The 10,979-nt window shown below is 42.7% G+C and overlaps 2 protein-coding genes across 3 annotated transcripts in view; one reads left to right on the plus strand and one right to left on the minus strand.

Moving 5' to 3' along the window:
- The window catches only part of IFT20 (intraflagellar transport 20), a 3,191-nt gene extending 2,695 nt beyond the window's left edge, over positions 1-496 (minus strand). The window contains exon 1 of the mRNA XM_035889644.1: positions 260-496. Coding sequence (XP_035745537.1) covers positions 260-496 — 237 coding nt within the window. The remainder of the gene's footprint in view (positions 1-259) is intronic.
- An 876-nt stretch (positions 497-1,372) lies between these two features.
- TNFAIP1 (TNF alpha induced protein 1) lies at positions 1,373-10,969 on the plus strand. Of its 2 annotated transcripts, XM_009634007.2 has the most exons (6): positions 1,375-2,644; positions 4,699-4,868; positions 6,694-6,783; positions 6,885-6,937; positions 9,271-9,466; positions 10,748-10,969. In XM_009634007.2, exons 1-6 carry the CDS (start codon positions 2,428-2,430, stop codon positions 10,964-10,966), a joined length of 945 nt encoding a protein of 314 aa, XP_009632302.1. In that variant the 5' UTR covers positions 1,375-2,427; the 3' UTR covers positions 10,967-10,969. The 2 variants fall into 2 exon arrangements, with proteins under 2 accessions (XP_035745250.1, XP_009632302.1); XM_035889357.1 differs by lacking the exon at positions 6,694-6,783 and having other exon boundaries at positions 1,373-2,644.
- The last annotated feature ends 10 nt before the right edge of the window (positions 10,970-10,979 follow it).

The raw sequence follows: 10,979 nt of genomic DNA on the forward strand, positions 1-10,979 counted from the left end.
GGCGCTGGGCGGGGGGGCTGGGTGCTTGGGGGTCCCTGCCCCCGAGCCCTTAGGGCTGTTCCTCCCCGTGGACGTTCCCCGCAGAGCCCGCCCTGCCGTGAGGCTGCGCCCCAGCCCTCCCCTGCTCCCGCACTCGGCTGGGAGGAAGGGACGTGGAAAATTTCCCCCCGTGCTATTGGAGGGAACGAAAGGTTGCATTGCTGTTTACAGCAGAAGCCTCCTAGCTCATTAGGTAACGAACGCGTTGGAGTGACAGTACCGACTGCGGCTCGGGCTGCCCAGGGGGTTCTGCACGTGCCCAGCTTCGTTCTGCTTGGCCCGGGAAGCGAGCAAGGGCCTGGAGCGCTAGAACTGACTGAAAACTTGGTTCTAGTGAAGGCATTTGGGCAGATCGCTGTTGGAACTGGAGAGCTCTCTTTGCCTCCGCATTTCTCTCTCTCGTTACAGAGCCGGCCTGGCTGCCTTTACGGACACGCGTTTCTCCTAAAGGGGGCATTGCCGAGGGTTTAAAGCAAGGCAGGGCACCCGTGACAAACGCGTAGACCTGAGGGGTGTTTCCGTTGTTACCAAAGGTCTGAACTGCGAGACAAGGTGCAGTCGCTTCTGGCCTTGATTTGTTCACTGGTGATGGACTACAGTAAGCACCCGGGACTAGTTAGGAGGAACTGTGCTCCTCACACGGCTTGGGCCATTTCCAATGGATTTCTCTGTAACCCGTAGCTGCTTTCTTGGAGGAATGAGCTTCTTGTATAACGCCACGACCGCAATGTTTGTGGTTGCTGCTGCTTGCTTGCCAGTTGGGAATGACATTTCTGGCCAATTCCGTGCGTGGCATGCAGTCGCCTTTGACTTAGGTTTGCTCACGGGCTACTCGACGGGGGCGATGTGGTCAGCAGCAACCCTGCCTTGCCCAGACGTAGGCTGAAGCTCCCCGTTGCATTTCACGGTGGTTAGTTGGAAGTACAGAGTGATGGCAGCCAGCGGGAGTTCCAGTTAGAGCGGTTATAGACAAACTGAGCTTTTTTGGCACTGGAATTCTTAGAATTGGTCTGTGTCTTGACGATCTGCACAATGTTTTCATTGCTCGTTATTTAATAGACATTGTTTGTAGTGTTTGCTTAATTGGAACAACTGAGTTAGGAATCGCAGAGTAACGTTATGGTTTTGGTGTCCTTCTAAGTTCAGTAGTTATTCAAATCTCTGGCAATTTTAAGATACCATCTGTAGCTGCCAAGTAATTTGCTGTACAGATGGATGCTGTGGGGTTTCTTGTTCAATGTTGAAAGCTGAGGTGGGGTGAGAAGGAAGAGGGATGTAGGAAGAATAACAATATAATTAGCAGGTTATTATATTTATTTATAAAATGTTACTCATGTTCCACAGGCACAGAACAGAGAAGGGAGGAGATATTGGTAGCCTGAATGAGTTTTAAAAAAAACAACAAAAAAAACCCCAACAGCAAAATGTTTTTGAGGACAGTAATTATTAGAGGAAGGAGAGGCAAGAAACTTGTATTTGTACTTTTCCGGTTAAAGACCTTCAGATCTGGCCCATCAGAGTTTTGTTCTTTTATTTGTTTCTAGTTTGAGCTCGCTGTTGATGGAAAGATAAGCATAGTGAGAGTGGGGAGAGAAAAAAGCAGTGAATGTTGAGCTGGCTTTTTAATTGAGACAAATATTCCAAAGACTGGACATGCTTGGCAGGAGGGTGGTGTTAAATTTTTTTTTTTAATTAAAACTACATTGACTGCTCAGCATTCCAGGGTGGAGGCAGAAGAGTTTTGAATGAAAGGAGTTGCTGGGAAATAGGATGTTATGGTCCAGCATTTGTGTTGCCGTTTGAAGAGACATTTGTAAATGTGTCCAGTTAAAAAGCAAACCAGCAGCAACAAAGGGCTCGCATACAGATACGCGCCCCGGCTGAAGGAAGGGCAGGAAGCTCTCCCCCGTTGCATCTCAGCTCTGCACAAAGAGTTGAGTTCGGAAGCTGAGAGGGAGCGGAATTCCAGCTAGCGTGTAACTGCGGACTGCAGTGTTGTACGGTGTTTGTAGTGTTGGCTGCGGATGAAATAACAGGAAGCCCAGAAAAGCTTAGCGGTGCCTCACTAACGGTAGTGCAGCGATGACTTGACTGCATTAGATTGCTGTGTAAGTCGTCTGAAAAACAGCTTTTGTGTCAGAATGTGTGTAGATGTGTCCTTAGGAATCTACTGCAAGTATCTCTTCTTTAGCGTGGGCTTCATGTTTTTGTTGTAAATAGAAATTCCAGGCTTCTGTGTTGACCTTACACGTTTCTGTTCCAAGGGTCCGTTGGTTATGACCGCTTTCGCCTTGCCAACCTCGTCTGGTGACTTGTGACTCTTCACCAATCACGGCGGAATCCGTCAAGCCCACGCTCTGCAGGGTTGTCATCTACCTACAGAAGGAGATGTCGGGGGACACGTGCCTAACCACCACCCTTTGTCCAGCTGCAGGGCCCAAGCCTAAAACTTGCAGCTTCAAAGGGGGCAGCCTCGGAAACAAGTATGTGCGCCTGAATGTTGGGGGCTCTTTATATTACACTACAGTGCAAGTGCTGACCAGGCACGACACCATGCTTAAGGCCATGTTCAGCGGCAGAATGGAAGTGCTCACAGACAAGGAAGGTAAGGAAATGTCTTTTGTTGAGGATTTCTGGGGTTTGGTGGTGTTTTTTTAAATGTTTAAAAGACATGTTAAGGGGGCAGGGAAAGATATATTCTGAAAATAACTTGGAACGTTAGGCAGCCAACTCCCATTGGTCCTAACAATCCTCTGTGTGTTCTTTTGCTACTAAAATTAACCAGGAAGAACTGGTTCTCTTTCCTGCGATCGCAGCTGGTATGCAGATTGTTGATGTTGTCACGAAGACTGAACAGACAGTATGTGGGCTGTCGTTTATGTTGTGTCACAGAGTGGCATCATTTGAAATGCGCATGTGGGGAGGGACGGGTGGTTTTCGTCTTTAAAACTCAGAATAGCCTTGGTTGCTATATTGAAAATCGTTTTTTTCCTCTTCCCAGTAGCATGATCCACTTGTGGCTTATGAAGCTGTGACGCCATTTAGCTGTCAGTCAAGTAGTATGTCAGCTCCTGATGGGCACTGAATATTGGCATTATAAAAATCCATAATAAATTCTAGAGAGTGGAACAAGTAAGACGACCAACATCAGCAATGGCTACGAGTGGTTTCATTTTCCTCTCTTTGGTAATCCAGGGTAAAATGATACCCTAGGAACGAGGGTTGTGGCACTGTGGAAAAGAGGCTGAGAGAGGTTGGCAAGTATTTAACCTCAGTGTTTCTGAACACTCATATGCGAAAGCTCTTCCCCATGCCCAGATTACATCAGTTTGAACTTGATGCACAACGACTCCTTGTGGATTTCGTGTATCATTTGACCAAGTTTCCCTTGAGTAGGCTGGGTCTTGTGAAGTGGTACCTACAACTAAATCCATTTAGTCCAGCAGTTTTGTATAGGAGCCTTGGCCTGAATGGAGGACGAGCTGCTTGTTCTGACAGCTACAGCCGCAGAATCTAGCAGTGGTTTAATCTACTTTCCTATGTTGTTTTCTGTGCCTAGGTCCCAAAATAACACTTTTTTCCTGCCTTCCACGTTATGGAAAAGGGTTTGGCGCTGTATTAAGCCCTCTGCCTGTGTGTCCCCTGCATTGCTATTGTTTGCCAGCAAGTCACACATCCTGTTTCCTAGTGAATGTGACTCCAGGGATGTTTGAAAGTTGCAAGAAGTGTCTGTCTGCTGCTGTTTCCTGTGCTGCATCCCCTCTCTGCTCCCTCCTGATCTGCCCCTGTCCTGCTGTTTGGAGACGACAACAGCCTTTTCCCCATACTGGGTTTTCTGGGCTAGTCTACCATTTATACCTTTGGAAAATTTCTCGCTCTTTAACTTTGAACAGCAGCAGATGTGGTTGGAAAACTGCCAAATCCTTCTCATTAGGCCACAGACCTTATCCCAGATCTACTTGTCACATACATCTGTGAATTCACTCTTCTAGTCTTCCCTTGGCTTTCTTAGTGGTAAGTTTCTAATTGCCCTGCATTACACTGTAGTAGCAGTTAATATGTTTATTCCCACACAAATGCAGCACACCCCCATTTTACTGGGAATATGGCAAGCCTCCGAATAAAAGGAACCTACCTAACAATATGCGTTTTTTTTCTTTTTTCTTTTTTTTTTCTTTTTTTTTTCAGGTTTGAATGGTTTTGACAGTTGGTTAAATAGATGTAGACTGGTGACTTCCTGTAGCAGTTGAAAAGGTCCGTTCTTTTAATCAGAACCTAATACAGAAAAGACGAAGCAGAGAGAATAATTTTGGCCAGGCAGCCCACTGGCTGATCAACTGATACAGTACAGTCAGGTTCCTGCAGCAATTTCAGTGTTTTGTGATAGGAAGCCAAGTATTTTTAGCTTGTGGCTTTTCTTTTGGGGTGCTGGAAAGTAGTAAGAACATACAGGAGGGACCAGAGGAGAGGTTCCACTGTCAGTTTGTGTTCTGTAACCAAATTCAATTTGCTCCAAGTCAGCAAAGACTTCCACTGAATGAAATGGGGAGAGTATCATGTGCAGTTTCAGGAACATTAGGCTTATTTAACCTCTCTGAGGAGCTTTTTCTTGCCCCCTGGTGTTGAGGTGATTGAAATGATGTGATGGTTATTTTTCAGGCTGGATCCTTATAGACCGTTGTGGGAAGCACTTTGGAACAATTTTAAACTATCTCCGAGATGACACGATTGCACTTCCAAAACACAGGCAGGAGATCAAAGAGCTGATGGCAGAAGCCAAATATTATCTCATTCAGGGCTTAGTGGACATGTGCCAGGCAGCCCTGCAGGTAAGAAAGAGAAGGAGCCTGTAAAGTTTTTTGTGGGTATTTTGCTTATAAAATTTACTTAAGACAACTCAAGAGTCTTTCACGGCCTTAGAGATGATATCAAGCGTTAGATGTACAAGACAGCCTGCAAAGAAGATGAGGCAGCGGTCAGGTAAGTTGTAGGCTCTTGCCCAGTAGGTTTATCAAAGCCATAGTTATCCTTGCTCTGCATGCACACTTGAGATTCTGTGATACTGTGAATAAGAGACGAAATTTAGTTTATGATCTCCCTGGAAATGTTTTGGACCTGTGTGTTATCACGGCACAGCCTTCCAGGCCTCAGGTGCCTGTGCTCTGAAGGCATTTAGTGCAATTAGTGAGGTGGTCGCGTTATCAAGGGAGCTCTTTATTTGTAAGAAGAGAAGGATTGTCCCCTGGTTAGGTTATATCGATCTAGAGAGTGCAGGACGTAGATTTGAGTTCCTGTCATTTTGGAGATGTCATTTCCCTTTGTGCTTCCATTCAGTCGCCCAGCTGCCCCCTCAGAATGGGGATAGTAGCACTTTTCTACTTCACAGGGATGCCAGGAGGATGAAGAAAGCAGAAACTGTATTCACAATTTGTCATTTAAATAGAGGGACTGGTTCTTTTCTGTTTCTATTTTTTTAATTTTATTTAGGAAATAGATAGTGAATTGAGTTCCTCTTGTGTGACATGAAATAAGAGCCAGAAATTTAAAGGAAACTGATTGAATAAACGTGATTATTTTAAGCATATGTTTTAAAAGACCTTATGGCATCTGTCTGCATTTCCCTCAAGTTATGTCACTTCTAATTACGTAATATTTATAGGCAGAATGGGTCTGAATCTTTGAAAACATGGTAACTTTTTTTCTAAGATTGACTCTTAATGGGGAAAAAGACCTATACGGTAAGCACTGATTGCTTTAAGGACTTTTCTTTGTGTCAGTTTGCTGCTACTCTTTGCAAATATGTAAGCCCACAGTAGCTTTGTTCACTTTATTGGTCCATATGATGAGTTCAGCTGATGGAAATCAGCTTGTTCTGCCAACTATTTAATAAGGTTATCCCAGCTGCAGTACATATAACCTATTACTAGTCTTAAGATTGCAAAATGAACGTTTCTTGCAGGACAAAACGTAGTAATTGATAAATACTTCACATACTAGGTTTGATATACTTCTTGTATCCATTGAAAGAAATGTGAAGCCACACTGATGATTTTCCTTCTGGCTTGGAATTTAAAACCTTTCTTCTAAAAACAAAATGTTCTAAGGCTTTCCTATCAGCTATTGAGCTTTCCTTAATATGCCACATGAGGAATCTGGAGTCACAGATTGTACTACACGCTCTCGACTGTTGCTTATGTATCACAAGGGGCTGGAGTCCGTTTCAGTGACACGCTGTTCTTGCCAAATGTTCAGCTCGTAGTGGCTGATATTCTTGTATTGGGCAGTGTTTTGAGTTGATTGAAACTAGTGCAAACTCTTACTATCCTTTTCTTCAAAAAAGGGTAGAATAATAAACCCACTTTAAACCAAATACGACTTGAGCTCAGAGTCCTTGCTATAGCGAAGAAGGACATCCACCTGCATCCCAGTATTTCAATTACTGCTGCCTTCTGGGGATAAGAAATCTCTCCGCTTTATTTCTGGGTTGCAGATCAAGGTAACGCTGTGTGGTTACTATGGCAACACAGAGCTTTTCCTTTGCATCGCAGGGTTTGGGAACGTGGCTGGAGGGGTTGGAGAAGACAGCAGCAGCAGATGTTAGTTTTAGCATTTATCTCTCTTGAGTTTATTTCCTCTCTTCTTTCTTTAAAACAGGATAAGAAAGACTTGTATGAACCTGTCTGTAGCATCCCTATTATCACATCTCCAAAAGAAGAAGAGAGACTGATAGAATCATCAATGAAAGTAACTGTTTTTTCACAACTATTCAGTGAGAAACTGAATTTTTGCTAAATGTATTCAAACACAGAATTTACCTTCTCTGCTTTTTCTTTCTCTCCCAATAGCCTGTTGTTAAGCTGCTTTATAATAGAAGCAACAACAAATACTCCTACACCAGGTAGGTTACTTTTTTCCCCATTGTAATGGGGAGGTTTCCCTTTGACTACGGGAGTGGAGGAAGGTGTGGTACAACCTAGCTTGTTTGCAGGTTTTTTTGTATGTTTGGTTGGTTTGGTTTGGGTTGGTGTGTTTTTGGTTTTTTTTTATTACAACAGTGCTCTTCTATGGATTTGAGTGCAGTCATTTTTGACTGATGCGAATCTAAATGGGGGGAGAACACAGCAAACTGTATCTGTTGAAGTCTAGCATACAGTTCAGTTGTGTGAGAAAGATGAACAGAAACAAGGGACAAGAGATAGGAATGATGAAGCTGTTCATATTGGCTGCAACCAGATGTAACTTAGGTAATACCACACAGAGCATTACCTCATCGGCGTAGAGCTAATGCAGCCATAATCCTTACATCATCAGTTTAGCTTTGCTTTTGAGTCTGAATATACCTTTGCCGGCACTCTTTTACTCTGACCTACAGGCATTCTTGATGTTCCAGGGCTTCCAGTGCCTCTAAATTAATTATTTGGTCACAAGGGAAAGTACCTGTTCTGCTCAGGAACAACTCAGATAGGGCCAGGGCAAGCACTTACTGGCTTTCCTCCTGTATAAAGTAACGTTACTTGTTTAGTTTTATGCTGTAATGATCCCTTTGCTACGATGCTATCAGAATGGCTTTGGATTTTCCCAAGCCAGTCATTGAAGCAATGTGAGTAATCCTTAATGCTATGCAGAATCCTAATTTTCAACATTTTCAGTCTGAGATGCAATCTTGGAAGGTTTTTTTCCTCTGGACAAACGGATTGTCTGTCTGTCGGAGAGATGGATTCTAATAATCATGGTATTTCAGGTAGTCAGGAAATGCTGCCTGCAGGAGTGCTGAGGAGCAGCCTGTTTTTCAGCAGACTGCATTCTGTATCTGCCAGTCATATTGCACTCCTCCCTGTGTTACCCTTTAGCTTACGGCAGCGATGCTAAAGCAAGCACAGAATAGCAGATTAGTCACCACGGGTCTGGAAATATAAACACACCAGTAATGAGAGCAACAGAATCCTAGATACCAGGAGGTGCTGGTATCTCAGCTAGCTGTAGGGTTCTAATTATTCCTTGCGCATTAATCTGCATGCCTTGATGGTGTTTAAATGAGGCATCTGTATTTAAAATTCCACACTGGCTGCTAGCAAGCAAAGATATTTTCCTTCTGCTCTTCCTAATCAACAGTATAAAAGGAGCTTTCTTAGTTACGCTGTCAGTGTGGTCTCATAATGAAAACTTCTACATTCTTTTCCCAGCTCTGCCACTTGTTAGAGCCCGGGACTTGTCACTGGCTGAATCCCAGATTGCTTTATCAAATGATTATTGTGAGATGAAGATTTTTGTCTGGTTGCACGTCATGCTTTTTTGATTTAGAGCTGAACAGAAATACTTCTTGGACTAAGTATTTGTGAACCTTGAGCTTCTGGGTCTGAAGAGTAAGGAATTTTACTGTTAAAGCTAGCAAGGTTGGCTTTGTCTAGGCAATAATATGTTCACTAATTTCCACATATCTGCACATAATTTCCCAGCCACCTATAAAAAGAGACAAAGCGGCACAGGGTACTTTTGGTACAGCTGCATTCAAGCTAATATCAGAGGAGTAAGGCTTTTAGGTTTTGGGGGTTTTTTTAATTGATCAAATTGGACATTGATTGGCCATGATGTTGTTATTTACGTAAAATACTTAAATTCTAAGAATAGCTTTCTGATAGCTTTACCTGATTTTAAAGCTATAATGTTACGTGTATTTTCCCTCCCTAGAACATCTAGATCTTGCTTTGAAAAGTAATTAAGGTTCTACACTGTGCTGGCTGTCAATAAAGCTTAGTTTCCTAAATAATGTATTCACCCTAGAAATTTGTATATGGTATCACTAGTGTTACGGGCAGAACACCTTGCTTTTTAGCTGTCCTTCTAACACGCGTTGACTCTTTGGACCTTTGCTGTTACTAAGCTAAAGAGAACTGCAGTTAGCACATGACTTAATCGTCTTGAGCATCAGTCAAGAGCAAGTTATAGATAGTTGATGTAATGATGTGGGAAATTGTGCTGTCGTTATTAATTATGTAACTTGACCTCTAAAGGCTGGTGTGTTTGCTCATGGGTATCAGAGCATCTTATTTGTATCTGAAATTGGCTATTGCCCTCTTTTCTTGGCAGCATATGGCAATGAGTCACTACTTATTTGTATTCTGCAGTTAGATCAATGCTTAAAACTGTGGTGCAATAGGCATATAAATTCTGTAGAGATGGTAGCTGAAAAACCACAAAAACCTTATTCTTCCTTTTGTTGCTGTGTTTCAGTAACTCAGATGACAACTTACTGAAGAACATAGAACTGTTTGACAAACTCTCTCTCCGATTCAACGGCAGAGTTCTTTTCATTAAGGATGTTATAGGGGATGAAATCTGCTGCTGGTCTTTCTACGGACAGGGTCGTAAACTTGCTGAAGTCTGTTGTACCTCTATAGTGTATGCGACAGAGAAGAAGCAAACCAAGGTAACGGAGTTTTATCCACCTGTCTCTTATGTTTTAAAAAAAAAATCAGGTTGATGATACATTGCAGAAAGATACTGATTTTGTGTAACTTAAGCCAAAGTGCTAGAGGCAAGCAATGTAATTTATTGGAAGAGCTTTGGTACCGGCTCTTGTGAATATTGGCTGGAACTGATGGCCAGTGACATCGAAACTAATAGGGTGGCTCGCTGCTTAGGGGGCTGCAGGATGAGCTGGTGTCTTGGTAAAAGATGCTGCATGCTAGACAGAATTTAGAGAAGACTAAATGTGGTAGCAGGTTTGAAGAAGGAAGGACTGAGAATGGTAATTCTGAAAGCATGTCCATTTTAGCACTGGTCTCTTAAAAAGTTGATGGACTTTGTATCCCTAAAGCATGTAAATGCCTTTAAATTCTTCTCTACATGAAGTAAAGATCTAATTCTGCTCCTAATTATACCTGCATAAGTTTACTTCATTGCAGTTGCTTTGTACTGTGTTTCACTTGCACTGATGTAATTATTGTATGTAATTGGACTAAATGGTTGTGTCTGGGAGTATAAATTTCTCCAGAGTGGTGGAAAATACATGCCAAAAAGGAGAAGGCTGAAACTGATCTGTCCCAACCCGAATAACTGAAATGGATGGGATGAAATTAGTGACATGGAAAACTGAGCTCAGACACTGTTTAGAAACATAACATTTTCATTATCATTATGCTTTTAGGTGCAAAACTATAGAATATCTGTTAAAAAAAAAAAAAGCTCAGCAGGAGTGCGGATTCCCAGTAATCAACTGGGAATCAGTTGATTTCCCCACGTTTCCAGTGATTCTTTTCATAGTCTTCCCACCTCTGATTTTGCAAAGGTTACCTAAAGACTTGCTTTCAAGCACAGTACATCCTGAAGTGATGAGTTACACGCATGAAAAATTGATAATGATTAGCACGGTAAATTTACAGAGTTTCCCTAACCTTAGGAGTGACCTGCACCACTGCAAGTCAGAAGTTAAGGTGACCAGGGTCTGACATTAGGGCTTAAGAATCAAAAATACTGTATTCTATTCCAGAACAATCTAAAAGAAGAGGTGATGTAGGCGATCCGGTGGTGGGAGTGATCCTCTACTAGGAATTAGACTGCTTTGCTCATCTTTACCTTTTACAATTGTTTTACTCTCTTCATAGTTTGTCTTTTTTTTTTGGCCAAAGTATCTTTTTACTTATGGGTATGTGTTCCAGTCATGTGATCCCGTATAGATCAGGAAAAGGACATGTGCTGTTTTTTGTAGGTTGAATTCCCCGAGGCACGGATTTATGAGGAAACACTAAATGTCTTACTATATGAAACACCACGGGTTCCTGATAACTCTCTGCTGGAAGCAACAAGCAGGAGCCGAAGCCAAGCATCTCACAGTGAGGATGATGAGGGTTTTGAACTTCGTGACCGAGTGCGCCGAATCCATGTGAAGAGATACAGCACCTATGACGACCGTCAGCTTGGCCACTAGCATGTCAGTCAAG

The sequence above is a fragment of the Egretta garzetta genome, unplaced genomic scaffold (assembly GCF_000687185.1).
Source record: "Egretta garzetta isolate BGI_Z169 unplaced genomic scaffold, ASM68718v1 scaffold120, whole genome shotgun sequence".
Classification (NCBI taxonomy): domain Eukaryota; kingdom Metazoa; phylum Chordata; class Aves; order Pelecaniformes; family Ardeidae; genus Egretta; species Egretta garzetta.

Bases quoted from the DNA above. Each gene is read 5' to 3' on its own strand.
- TNFAIP1 (XM_009634007.2), top strand. From the start codon at position 2,428: ATGTCGGGGGACACGTGCCTAACCACCACCCTTTGTCCAGCTGCAGGG. The intron at 6,938-9,270 runs GTAGGTTACTTT...GCTGTGTTTCAG, and splicing joins AACAAATACTCCTACACCAG to TAACTCAGATGACAACTTAC. The intron at 9,467-10,747 runs GTAACGGAGTTT...TGTTTTTTGTAG, and splicing joins CAGAGAAGAAGCAAACCAAG to GTTGAATTCCCCGAGGCACG.